The sequence below is a fragment of the Colias croceus genome, chromosome 22 (genome assembly GCF_905220415.1).
Source record: "Colias croceus chromosome 22, ilColCroc2.1".
Classification (NCBI taxonomy): domain Eukaryota; kingdom Metazoa; phylum Arthropoda; class Insecta; order Lepidoptera; family Pieridae; genus Colias; species Colias croceus.
In genome coordinates, this window is record NC_059558.1 from 2,641,810 (window position 1) to 2,656,539 (window position 14,730).

The window sequence follows — 14,730 nt, forward strand, 5'->3', positions numbered from 1 at the left end:
ATTTTTATTTTGTTTGTTTTATTTCCTCGCGGATGTCGGTCTTCGCGTGAATGGTTTATTTCTCCATTTTGAGTAACTCCTGTGAGTAACTCTGACAATGACATCGTATAAAATATATCTATTGGACCCAAATACGGCTAGGCCTATAATAATACGCAACGTGTGTTCGCGGTTCTACAGAACAACGTCTATGGATAAACTGAAAAATTAAGATTAATTTTTTTTCTACGTATTTTTCCAGGATAAAAAGTATCCTACTTTACGCCCAGGATAGTAAGGTATAATTCTAAGGGTATAATAATTATACCAAGTTTCATCGAAATCGAACCGTTAGTTTTCACGTGATGTCTTCACATACAGACAGACAGACAGTCAGACAGACAGACAAAAAATTTTTAAATCACATATTTGGGTTTGTTATCGATCCAGTAACACCCCCTGCTATTTATTTTTTTCAATATTTTCAATGTACAGAATTGACCCTTCTACAGATTTATTACATGTATAGATATTCCAATTCCTTCATCAATCATCATAATATGAAGCAGGCTACACTTAGGTCTCAAAGTGTAGCCTGCTTTATATGATGATTGGAGTTAAACTAATAACTAGTATGTTTTGTAATAATTATAAATTATCTGCTTGCCCCTGGAAAGTGTAACTTTCTATTACAGATTTTCATGATCGGATCAGTGTTTCATACAAACATACAGCTTTGCTTTTAGGGGGTAATTTTGATTACTTAGATACCTACCTTACCAACCATAATAGAGTTATTCTCTTTGTAAGATTTATTATATTTGCTTAGGTAATATTTTCTTTTTCACCATTATAGGTAAAGGTAAGGTTAAAAAAACAAAAAGCGTGACGAAAAATAGTTTTATTTAAAAAAAACTACAACATTCATAATAATATTCTTAGATAACTAGCTTTTGATTTAAAACGATAACACCAGTCTGTCGAAATATAAATAATAAAACTTAACATAGGTACAATTAAAGCTGACAACTCTTATCTAAAACAAAATTAAGATCAAATAATACCTATTTCTTACATTGAGATACTATTAGTTACTACGTATGGAGACGACACCGCCTACATCACTTCCGGCCTAACTGCCATCAGTCGCTTTAGCGCTATGGTCGCGTTCATGTCTTGTTTGTTTTAAAGCAAAAAACCAAGAAACTCATCAAATATTCGAGTGTGTTGCGATATTGCACTAATAATTCTAGTAACACTAACACGGCAAAGTGCCTTTCGTGTGTTGAATGACATTAGCCAACTTTGTACTATACTACCTGTTATACCGGGAGCCGGTAACTGGATTTTCTCCGTATCTAGTACGAATCAAGTCAATTCAAGTTATAAATCTCATTGTAAATTGAATAATCTTTATTCAATTTCCACCATTTCTATATAAATACTCAATTATAGCTTACATAGAACTTTCAACATAGGGTACTGTGATATTTAGATAAGTTACGGTTATAATTATAATTACAACAACATTTGGAAGTAATTAAAATACTTTATTTACAACTTATCACATTAGGTTTAAAATACAACTCGAAATTCAAGTGCCGCCAAACATATTTTTTACACAACACGTGATCTTAATATAGTCACGAAGAACTGCCACTTAATGAGTCCTCAAAAGTGGGTACAATATTTCAACCTAATTTTAATTGACTTTTGCCAATATAGACAAAGATGTTTTGTTTGTTAGAAACTTAAGCTTATAAACTATGTATTACAAAAGTATCGCAGCACTATATTATATATTATCTTGAGTAGGAGTTAAACAAAAATAACTCAAAAATTACATACTTACATTTAAAAACAGTTTTTGGAAAAAATATTGCAACTAACGGAACTTTTAGACATTTTCTAAGATTAAGATATAGACCGGGAGATACTGACACAAAATTTCGAGTCATTTGTAACAGGATGGCGGTTCTACAGGGGTCTTAGTACGCAATGACAAAAAGAAAAACGATGGTGTGAACGCTGGTACCGGCGGCTTAGTCGCGTGGGCGTTAGTCGAACTCGTCGGAAAATAGCGAAAGTCAAACGATTTGTAACAGTATGGCACTTATTTTTCCTGTAAGTTTGAGGATCAACGAATATAAATACAAAATTTCAAAGATCTAGGTGTTGGAAATCTTCACTTATATAAATTAATACTAAATTAATTTTTCAAGTATGACAGCACTTCTTCCCTCTACTAGAAGTATGGCAAATATAATAATGGTCACATTTTATCAAATACTCTCCAAAAATCCAAATGCAATACTGGTACAAAAAGTTTGGCGAAATAAAAATTTTTTGCAGATTTTCGGCGGTATGGCGACCATTTGGAATCGTCCGAAAAGTATGGCATGGCGATTTTCGTAAATGGCTGCACGACGATGGTTACCTGTGCAAAAGTTAGCCTGATACAAATGGTTGAATAATTGTTTTATTTAAATCAACACATTCGCGTCGGTATGGCGGGCTGTAAGTCACAACGGAAAAGTATGGCATGACACTACCGCCTACTTCTTTTTTTATGGGCTATCGGTAAATTCTAAAATTTTTGTGTTACAAATCGTTTGACTTTCGCTATTTTCCGACGAGTTCGACTAACGCCCACGCGACTAAGCCGCCGGTACCAGCGTTCACACCATCGTTTTTCTTTTTGTCATTGCGTACTAAGACCCCTGTAGAACCGCCATCCTGTTAAAAATGACTCGAAATTTTGTGTCAGTATCTCCCGGTCTAATAGATTAAAGCATCAAAATAAATCAACAGAACAGTACAGTTCTAAGAAATATTTCAAGATGCATCATGTAAGTTGTTAAAAGTAGCAAAAAAATTGTTCATTTTAGTACCTGAGAGGCTATAAAAGTATGGATACGACGTTTCGTAAATCGTAATATTTTCAAGGTATGGTTCTTATGAGTATAGTGTTTGTTTTTTTACTTACGCATATTCAAAAAACTTATCTATTCTAGTCACATTCCGGTAATGTAGCAGACAGTTTTTTTTTAAAACCCCCCATATACTAAAATACTAACCAGAGAGCTGCCAACAAAATGATTTCAATGCTAAATCTAACGTTTTTTGGATAAATTTACACTGCATTTGAGTAGTTGATATATTTACACATTTAGTATCAGTACTTTCATAAATATTTGCTAATACAAAAAATGAACATTGCAGTCACAGCTAATGATAAGATCAAATGTAGTCCTGATTTCGTGGGATATTGCTTGGAGAAAACAAGGGTTAGCAGCACTCTCAAATAATGATGACTGTAATCCGAACGAATGACGCAACCGTGGGAACTACAATTATATATTTTACCCAAAATATTGCCAATAATAATAAATATACCCCCCCCCCCCCCCCAATATAGATACTTAGATATATATTTTTAATAAAAATGAAACCTACGTAAATTAAGAATTAAATACGTAAAAATATTACTTACGAATACATAAATAAATATACAGCCTTAATTGTCTTATTGTTCCACGATTTGGACGAATATACTTTTATTCCCACTGAACTGGCGACAAAAAGCGTTTCAGAGTCCTGTGTGTCCTGAGTAGCTGTGCGTATAGGTAGTGTTTGTGTGATGTGTAACTGTTAAGAGTGATGTGGCTCAAAGCAGGTGAACACGCACAGTGGAACGTTGCACTGCCTGCAATATGCAGTTGTACGTTTTTTACATACAACGCAAAATCTGCGCTGGCGTTCGTGTTGCTTTCCGGCCAGAAAGTCATACTGAGCCGGAAAGTGTCCCACTAGTCCAGCTGTAACTGCTGAGGGTGAAGGTGGCTTGTGTTTTGCGACCAATTCCCTTACCAAAGTTTCACGGAACTTTCGGTGGGTAATAGGTTGCTGTGTGCGGAGGAGTATGAACGCATTCAGGACACTAACATTGAACAGTCGTCTAAAAAACTTTTTGTACCACACCCGAGTACGCCGCCTTTCTAGTGGGTACATGGCAATCATTTGATCTTTGCGATCAACACCACCCATGCACACATTGTAATCGGGTACTATTGAAGGCTTTAGTACGTCGCCACACTTTACTGTTGCTAACCCATGGTACGTCGAGATAAGAGAAACGAGGTTCTTATCTCGCCATACCACCAGATCCACATCGCCTGAAGTGCAGCCACGAACTTGACCTACAGCCAAAGCTTCCTTGGTCAGATTAGCCAGTTCAGTGGGAACAAACTGACGGTTCAAGCGGAGAGTACCGGCACAGTCAAACCCCCGTACCTTTAACTCTCGCGCAAGCGCAGGAGAGTTATAAAAGTTATCCATCCAAATCGTGTGGCCCTTGTGCTCAAGACCATTGAGAAGTTTAAGCACAAGTGCCGGCACTTCCCCAGACAAAGGACCATCTCGTGGAGATTCGTCATGCCCTACGTGCACTTCAAACCGCCACAAGTAGCCAGTCTGGGACTCACAAACCTCGTAGGTTTTGATTCCGACTGTGGCTGCTTTATTTCGGATGAATTGATTAATATCTAACCAACCCTTCCACTGTGTCAAACTTTCATCTAATGCAATATTTTGTGATAAAATATATAACTGTTGGAACCGCTTGTTAAGATGGTCTGTAATAGGACGCACCTTAAAAAGCTTTGCCTCCGATCGTGTCATTGTGTCTGGGTTGCAGTCATCATTATTACAGAAGTGGAGACATTTAGAAAGCAGGAAGTAACGGCCACAGCTCATCGTTGCCGGAAACCCAGGAGAAGATAGTAAATCCTGGGCTGTATTCCAGTATGAGTCTACACGTGATTTCACAATAATCCCAGTCGCTAGGACTATTGCGAAATACACGTACAGCTCATCTGGATTCGTATCCCGCCATCGCGTGATACGACTGTTTGGCGAAAGTAGGCCCTGATCAATCTTGGCCGTTACCACTTGCTGAGCATATCTATTTGTCTCCACTGAAATGTGCTCCATTATTTGGCGATCCCATATAGCAGTAAATGCCTCATATGGGCTCGTCAATGGAACTGTGGGACCACAATTAATCTCGGAGAAAGGTTCCTTTCTCAATTCAGGACGAATTTGAGATTCTGGAAACCCTCTCCACCTAAAATCAAATTTATTGAATGGTTCGGCTATAGTTTCGAGGTCGGCGCTGGGTTCGGGCTCGGCGTTGGGTTCGGGCTCAGCGCTGGGTTCGGGCTCAGCGCTGGGTTCGGGCTCGGCGTTGGGTTCGGGCTCAGCGCTGGGTTCGGGCTCGGCGCTGGGTTCGGGCTCGGCGCTGGGTTCGGGCTCAGCGTTGGGTTCGGGCTTGGGCTGCAGGCCTGAGGAAAGTTGAGGTGGCCACTCAAAGTCTATGTTTGCATTTATCGGTGGCACCTCAGTCTCTTCCTCAGACATAAAAAGTCTTTCAGCCCTCCTAGGCAACTGTACTGGCTGAACTATATCTTCATCTTCATCATCGCTGTCAGCATCCTCTTCACTGCCTGTGTAAATAATAATAATAATATACTGTAGTCTGTTTTACCTATGACGCACGATAACAGATGACGCCCATAATTTTTTACCGACTTCAAAAAAAAGGAGGAGGTTATCAATTCGGCCGGTATGTTTTTTTTTATGTATGTACACCGATTACTCCCGAGGTTTCTGAACCGATTTACGTGATTCTTTTTTTGTTCGACGCGGGATGGTGTCGAATTGGTCCCATAAAAATTTCATTCGGATAGGCCCAGTAGTTTTTATTTTATGAGCATTTTTGTCTGTATTTGTAAATGTTGCAAGTGCAAGTTTGAAGTCGGTTGTTTTTAACGCAGTTATCACTTGTTAAATATTTACTTACCATAATTATTCAGGTCCCTTAAAGGACGAGCCCTGACGGCTGATGGTGAAGATGAAGCCCTGGCTGGTGGAAACCTTAGAAAATAAGAAAATCAGTACCGGTATCGCAATAACTAAAAATATAATTTTGCTCATTTTTGAACTTACAAGCATCGCCTCGAAGCCGGAACCTCCTCGCCCTTACCAGTAGAGTCATTATTTCTATAACAACAAAAAGAGCAGTGTTATTGTAAATATTTTTTTACCATAAAATAAAACTTTAGTAACAAATAAAATGAATGAAAACTTACGCGGGTCTCTTAACAGGGGTAATTTGCAGAGTTGACTGCCCGCTCCCACCACATTTAACATTCCTGCAAATATAATATGTATTCGATGTTAATTGTTACAGATAATAACTAATTGCATTTGAAAATTTTAAAAATTACAGTATAATAACAGAGCCGGAGATGGTGGAGCCGAGCACATCAGAGGCTCTTTACTCTTGAAGGGGGAGGCGTCCATTTCTTGGAAGGACGACCATAAGGATTGGAAGGACTATAATTTAACATTAATTTACCCTTCAGGTACTGTCCTCACTGGCGGCAGCTTCCTCGTCCTCTTTCCGTGCAGTGGCCTTTCCATAGCATGGACCTCGTCAAAGCTATGCAACGCTCCACTAGTTACACTAAAATATAAATTAATTGTTTAAAATATTTTGTTCATTTTTAGAATAATAATATTTATAAGAATTTGTGTTAATAAAAATAAGACGCAATTACGAGCCAGAAACTGAAGGCCTATGAGCACCAAGACCAGCACCACCTCGAACCCCGCGCGTAGTCGCTCCACATCCACGTCGTCCCCGAGATCGTCGTTGTCTTTTTATATAAAAAAGCAAAAAAAAAGATGGAATAACCTTTCATTTGTGTATATTTTTTTTATTTTTTGAAGTTATACTTCTTTTGGCGCGATGGAGAAAAATGATGAGAGTGAATTTTTACGATGCGCGCGCACACTGACACTTAAATTTAACAGCATGAAGTTAGTTCTAGGTGGTATGAAAATTGATAACTATGTTCAAGTTGTATATTCTAGTATTTTTTCCATACGCCAAAGAAGCGCCAAAGAAGTATAACTTCTAACGCGTGTACATAAGACATAAGTACACACACTCTTTTTTAACGTACATTTCTAATTAAATGCAGTTTCTAATAATCGTCGATGTATCGTTTAGCGATATGAGCAAGACAAATAATCGAGTCATGTTTATTCGATCATTGATGCGTATTCCCCACCAGTCTATGGTGGAAAGAAGTATTAAGTAGTAGTAATTAAGTAGTAATTCTATTCGTAATCTTCGTTCCGTATTCGTAATCTCTATAGTTTCGTTATTTCCGTTCGTCCGTCAATCAATCCTCACTTTACCATCGAACCGGTTATGGCTAGAAAGATGAAACTTCGCATGGGCATTGGTATTTATTACGCCGTCAAAGTTCTAAAATATTTTTTTTTTATATTTTTCTGGGGTACCTCCTACAATCTAAGTTAGTACTTTAAATTAATTAATAATATTCGTGTACTTTTTATTTCATTTCGTTCAGACTGTGTCATTTACTTTTATTACTACTTTTGATAATGTTCATATGGATATATTTATTTTATTGAAATGTGATGTGATGAATAAATACATAATATTCAAATACAAATAAAATGGCTTTTTCCATATTATGTGTAACATGCTTGAAAAATAGCATATATTGCTTAAAGCGTATATTATGAAGATACATGTATAGTATTTTTATGAATATAATAATTATTTTATTTTTATTTCAACAAAATTATTATTTTTTAATATCGATACATCGATACAGCTTTTCATTGTTTACATCCCTTTAGAGCGACTGTTTTATTATGTATATGTTTATGTGTGATCCATGTTTGTGTGCAAAAACAGGCTAGTGTCACAGTTGACAGATATATACGTACATACAGTTAGGAAACTAAGCCCCTGCGATGAAATTATGACGTAAGCACTGTTATAGCTATAGGGCTGTTACCTTTTTGATATTTAACCGACTTCAAAAATAAAGGAGGAGGTTATCAATTCGGCCTGTATATTTCTGTTTGCTTTTTTGTTCACAGTTGATTTTGTGGTAATTTTGAGATTAAAACCCGTTAAAATACAAAAATGGTGTAGCCTAAATATGAATTTACAAGAAGAAATAATCCGAATTAATACACCTTGTAAAATAAATACGTTTTTATCAGTGCTATATTTCGAAATCTTGCTTGTTAATGTACCGGTAAAACTGTAAATTATAGGACGTGGAGTTGAGAGTCGTCAATTTTTTTGTGGTTAGTTATTGTCCTATGGAACCTAAATCTGAAATTTCACAGCGCGGAAACTTTTAGTTTTTGAGTTACGAATTTTTGAAAATCGGAAAATTGCTATAGAAAGTTACTCCATCTTGTTTTTGTTACGCATATTTATTATTTTGTCAGTGTCAAATTTGGCGTAAAACAATTCGAGACGCTCAATTGTTTAAATTGTTTAACATAACCTAACTTGTTTCGAGTTACGAGCGATTTTTTTTTTTCGTAAAAAGTTAAACAAAATAAATTAAGTGTCAACTGTCAAATTTGGCGATTGATTCCACGTAAAACAATTCGAGACGCTCGATTGTTTAAAAAAGTCTAACATAACCTAACCTAACTTATTTCGAGTTCGGAGCGTTTTTTTTTTTCGTAAAAAGTTAAACAAAATAAATTACTATACATAATGATTAGAAATGTTGTACTTGAAATGAATCACGCTAAGCAGGTACTGCGTGTCAGGTTGACATTGTCAAAACAATAAATATGCGTAACAAAAACAAGATGGAGTAACTTTCTATAGTAATTTTCCGATTTTCAAAAATTCGTAACTCAAAAACTAAGAGTTTCCTCGGTGTGAAATTTCAGATTTAGGTACCATACGACAATAGCTAACCATAAAAAAATTTACGACTCTCAACTCCACGCCCTATAAAGTACAGTTTAGCCAATGTACCTAAATTATTTATAATGCTTGATATTATTTGTATTATACAAATATTCAATAATTATTTAAACCAGAATTTACAATACTTGTATGTAGGTATACCTACTAAATTATTTTTAAAACGATAAATTAAATTAATTTAAAAAGAAACACAAAATATGCAAAAATAAAATAAAATAGTTTGACAGGCTTAGTGCTTGACAAAGTGGTGACGTCACGTATCGATAAAAATATATTAATTATAATATCTATCTTTTTCTTCCCTAATATTTACGTAATAGGCATGACGAAAGATTTTGAAATCCTCTTCCATAATGTGTGTATACGTTTACTATACAAGAAAAACCCTATATTTCGGTAATATACTTAAATTTAACGAAGATAAAAGCCATTTTTCAAAAAATATTTATTAACTGTGCCAAAACAGCTCGCAGGTGTCATGGCGTAGGCGTGACGTCACTCTTTAGTAAATACGTAATTATTTGTACGCATTGCGAAGAAAATTAAAAAAATATTTATTTAATATGTGTTATAGAATCGAATTTCAAAGTTTATAAGTGGTGTGCATTATTGCAGTGTGAATCCACATAAAAATAATGCTCAAAAATGTGTTAGTAATTATTTCAAGCGAGAAAATAATAAGAAATGATTCTATAAAGTTGGCGCGCAGAACCCCGAAACCACGTATTCGTGAATTCGCAATTATATTTCTGTTCTGAGTCGATAAAGCATACGTGAAACAATAGAAAATAAATAAAAATGCGTATTCTCAACATATTCATAACAACAAAATACATCTGACGTGAGTTGTTTACTTAAGCGTGACGTCACGCGTGTTTTAGTCAAAATGGCCAACTGCAGAGTTTCAATGTTTTATTTTATTGATAATCTCATTAATCTTAATGTTTTTAAGATTTTTAAGTCACTATATTTAATTTATTTATTATACATTTTCCCTTAAAAACACTAATACGATCATTTATGGATACTGTCGTCATGCCTATTATGCACATCAATTTAAACAAGATTCTTTTAAGGTTTCCATTTTTTTAGATTTTTGTGCTCTTCTAGATTGCGTGATGAATGAAAATAGATGCAATCTTTAAACAGACTGGACTCCTAATAGTGACTATTTATAGCTATCATTTTGGTAGAAAATATGTCAACATAATTTAAAACTCATGCTGCCATATCTATAGAAATTAGAAATTAAAAAATAGTCTCTTTTTAACTTGTAGTCAGATACGGTATTTACAAATATATTTATTGAAAGGGCTACAAACTGAAACAATCGATATTGGGTCATTGCGCCTGTTCGCGTCCACCTGCCTATTCGCGTCCATTTTGCGGATATCTTTTAGAAAATTCACGAAAATAAGTATACTTTATGTAAAATTGTAATAAGAAAAATTTCCGATAATTACCTCAATGTATAAGAGACATGCACACTTATTCAAATTATGCCTGCGCACCGCCTATCCTATTTAAAAAAATATTTAAGTTTGGCTAATAAACGAGAGAGCTAAAACGCGCGGGATTTTGAGAAAAAAATAGTGCGCAGCGTCGCGTTTGACGGTAAGTATCTTATTGTTAAATGTGAAGTTTTGAATATGTAACTGTTTCTTTTCTTTGCTAACAAAACATGGAATAGTATGGATTATAAATAAGCTTATTTCTCTTACAATTAATAGCTAAAATAAGGTGGACGCGAATTACTACACCGAATTTGTACAACTTCCATTTTGCGTCCACGGTGGGCGCAAACTATACCTGTAGTGCATAACAATAGAACATATTGCGTCCACATTGTTTTTCATTACGTAGCAATGAATTGTTTGTTAAAATATGTAATTTAAAATAGATTGTAAATTTTTGACTAAGACCACAAGCTGTTAATTTAAATTTTCATTCAAATTAGCAAATTTTTATGCTATTTTTTCATTTTAAAATGGGTATTCTAAGAATGAGACCAGTATTTTTGAGAATGAGAGTCAATAAGTCTGTGGTTAAGAAAATAATATAAACAAAAAGGAAATTTAATTCATTAGAAACTAAAAAATAGGGTAGGTAGGTAATCTTAATAGAACTGATTATTATTTATTTTTATAACGTAACTTTGTTTTTTGTTAATTTTTGGTTCTAATAATGATGAGAAGATAAATATAATTAAGTTTTTCCAGTTTCCTTACACAGTGAATTATATTAATAATAATGTTGATTTTAGGGTTCCGAACCTCAAAAGGAAAAACCGGAATCCTTGTAGGATCACTTTGATATCCGTCCGTCTGTATGTCCGTCTGCCGGTCTGTCTTTCTGTCAAGACCCTTTTTCTCAGTAACGCGTAGAGGTATAAAGCTGAAATTTATTTTGAATACTCAAGTCTACGGTCCCTTGAAGCAGTGAAAAAATCAAACTTATAAGCCAAAGCAATCAAAAGATACAGCCGTTTATGCTGCAAATTTTCGCAAATTTCGACATTCGCAAGGGAATCAAAACCTACAGGGTACTTTACGTGAACACAGACACTTGAAGTTTGGTACGAAGCAACGTCTTATAGCACAAATAAGGGAAACATTGAAAAAATAATCATTTACAGTTAAAACATATGAAAAAAGACAGGTTAATACGGAACCCTCGGTAAGCGAGTCCCACTCGCATTTGGCCGGTTTTTATTAAATAACTATATTCGTAAATAAATAATTTATTAAAATCTAATTTTTATTTGCATTTATCTGATAAAATATCACCCAATACACTCTTAATTCCTTTTCTAAGCTGGTGGACGCGAACTGGTCCACGGGTGGACGCAAAAAGGAATTTATGGACGCGAACTGGGTAAAACGCCAAATTCTGCTATTTGTCTAGATAAATAAAAACCACATGATATTTCCAACACAATTGAAAGGAAATCATAAAATAGACTATGTAAGGAACACGTTACATAAATTTTGCGTTGAAATTTGTTCTGGAACATTTTTATTTTCTCCTTCAAACTTTCCAACTGCACTAAGTGGACGCGAACTGGCGCAATTACCCTTTATTTAATGTGAAGTGTATCCTTGACATCACTTTACAAACTTTTTTCTACACATTTCTACACTATGTACCTATCTTTGTCATTCAAAATCTGTGGATGTGTCACCCGCTACTATCGATCCCCCTCAATACCCTTAGCCCTTAGGATACTCGTAAACACGCTTGCTTGTGTGCGTGAGCCATTTCGGCTTAGCATTTCGGACGTTTTGTATGAAGTTTCCTTACTGTATGTACTTATCTGTATATTGTGCTAGTGTGTCGATTTTGTAATAGTGTGAGTTTTGTAAAGACACAAATTATTTTTGTGAATGTGTGATTTTGTTTCATAGTGTGAGTTACCCTCCCCGGCCCCCGCATCAAAATCGGCAGAAGCCAGAAAGTTTAGTAGAACATTTGCCAGCGTGCTCCATCCATTACTTGATGATCCAAGCTTAGGTAGCATCCCAGAAACACAAAAACATGGCTATCATACTGTATGCTGTTGACGTAACCGGCTCCCGGTATGATACTAGGTACGTAGGTACCTATATTACGTATATTTCACTACATATTTTCATGTTTTTGAAAGAAATATAATGAACCTATGAAATATATCAAAACTAATTAGTTTCACGTTTTAGTCTTCGCCACTCGCCATCAACTTGCCTTTTTATCCATTTCTGGCTGAAATATGACGACAACAAAAGCGTCATCACGCGTTCTACATTGAACATGCTGATAGTTACAGTCCGATTTTTAGTGAAAATTAACAGAACTATTAGTTTATATGTATAATCAATAATTACTTACCCTCCCATCGTTTCTTCTAATATTCAGCGAATCACTAAGATAAAAACAAGTTTTCACCAACACAACAAATAAGCAGTTACATAAGCGATGGCGGAGTTTTGAATGACTCCGGAGTCCGGACTCGTCCTGCGTCCAGTGTTAGCAACCTGAAGTGAGCTGATTATCGTACCAGAGGCGTAAAATTATCGTTTTATATGCGCTTATGGTTCGAAATTATCGTACTTTTTTGAATAAAGTGAATTTTAAGTCAATAAATCATATAAATTGTAATATTGATAAGTATGCAAGTCCCTATAGTTAATCTTTGTTTAACTACCGCTGTCAAATCAACGGGACACTGAAACCCAAACGTTTTACGTGCCCTACTATTCATTATGTACTCTTTGGTTTTACGCGTGGTACAGACTATAGACCTGAACCGATTCCATTTCCACTTTATGTTCAATAAACGCGCCAAGTTTAAAATTCAATCTGACAAAATTTCACTGTTCCCATGAAAGTTCGATATGAAACACGTCAAAATTTCATATTTGTATGGGTGAAATAATATAAATTCTCGAATTTTGCATGATAGAAATTATCGCACGATAATACTATGCTATCGTACATCGTACGTAGGCACAAAATTATCGTGTTTGTACAATAATTATCGTACGGTTCCGAACACTGGACTCGTCTGTCGAGACTCGAGAGTCGAGTGTCGTCATTCGTGTTTAAATTTTTTTCACTAAAACAGCGCGAGTTTTGGCGTCACTAGTCGGCCTGTTTCTTCTATAAGCATTTCTAACGTGTTAGAAAGGAAAGGGTGATATACAAATACAATGTTGTTTTGCTCCGAGTACAATGACGTTCTTTATGGTGAATCGCAAAGCTTCTGCTAAACGGAGAATTGTAAAAAGAAGGTAAAAAGTATAATTTTTATTTTATTTCACAATATTCCTTCGTCATTAGAAGCAGGCTACGCATTGAGACCATCATGTTGGCGCATGAGTTATGCAAAAATAATATTTTGTAATGCTTTGCTTGCCCATACCTGAAAATTGTAGGTAAGTGATTTTCAGGATCGGATCAGTGTTTCCGTAGATTACACCCTACAAACATACTGTACCTACATAGGAGGAGGTAAAAACGATTGGTTACTTTACCAACCATAATACAGTCTTGCGATCTTACTTTCAATAAGTAAGATCTAGGGTAATTGCGCCAGTTCGCGTCCACTTAGTGCAGTTGGAAAGTTTGAAGTAGAAAATAAAAATGTTCCAGAATAAATTTCAACCCAAAATTTATGTAACGTGTTCATTACATAGTCTATTATAAGATTTACTTTCAATTGTGTTGGAAATATCATGTGGTTTTTATTTATCTAGACAAATAGCAGAATTAGGCGTTTTACCCAGTTCGCGTCCAAAAATTCCAGTTTGCGTCCACCCGTGGACCAGTTCGCGTCCACCAGCTTAGAAAAGGAATTTAGAGTGTATTGGGTGATATTTTATCAGATAAATGCAAATAAAAATTAGATTTTAATAAATTATTTATTTACGAATATAGTTATTTAATAAAAACCGGCCAAATGCGAGTGGGACTCGCACACCGAGGGTTCCGTATTAACCTGCTTTTTTTTTCATATGTTTTAACTGTTAATGATTATTTTTTTCAATATTTCCCTTATTCGTGCTATAAAACGTTGCTTCGTACCAAACTTTAAGTGTCTGTGTTCACGTAAATAACCCTGTAGGTTTTGATTCCCTAGCGAATGTCGAAATTTGCGAAAATTTGAAGCATAAACGGCTGTATCTTTTGAATTCTTTGGCTTATAAGTTTGATTTTTTCACTGCTTCAAGGGACCGTAGACTTGAGTATTCAGTATAAATTTCAGCTTTATACCTGAACGCGTTACTGAGAAAAAGGGACTTGACAGAAAGACAGACCGGCAGACGGACATATAGTCGGACGGATATAAAAGTGATCCTACAAGGATTCCGGTTTTTCCTTTTGAGGTTCGGAACCCTAAAATCAACATTATTATTAATATAATTCACTGTAAG

General features: G+C 35.3%; 1 protein-coding gene across 1 annotated transcript; it reads right to left on the reverse strand.

Annotated features, from left to right (window-relative positions):
• Nucleotides 1-2,668: 2,668 nt before the first annotated feature.
• Nucleotides 2,669-12,797, reverse strand: LOC123701920 (piggyBac transposable element-derived protein 4-like). Its single transcript, XM_045649538.1, has 7 exons — nucleotides 12,686-12,797; nucleotides 6,600-6,698; nucleotides 6,398-6,505; nucleotides 6,129-6,191; nucleotides 5,986-6,039; nucleotides 5,840-5,913; nucleotides 2,669-5,483 (listed from the first exon to the last, which is right to left on the reverse strand). The coding sequence occupies exons 1-7, from the start codon at nucleotides 12,691-12,693 to the stop codon at nucleotides 3,631-3,633; spliced, it is 2,259 nt and encodes a 752-aa protein (XP_045505494.1). The 5' UTR covers nucleotides 12,694-12,797; the 3' UTR covers nucleotides 2,669-3,630.
• Nucleotides 12,798-14,730: the final 1,933 nt, after the last annotated feature.

Coding starts and splice junctions, on each gene's coding strand:
- LOC123701920 (XM_045649538.1), bottom strand. Junction 6,192..6,397: donor GTGAGGACAGTACCTGAAGG/GTAAATTAATGT, acceptor TTATATTTGCAG/GAATGTTAAATGTGGTGGGA. Junction 6,040..6,128: donor ACCCCTGTTAAGAGACCCGC/GTAAGTTTTCAT, acceptor TTGTTGTTATAG/AAATAATGACTCTACTGGTA.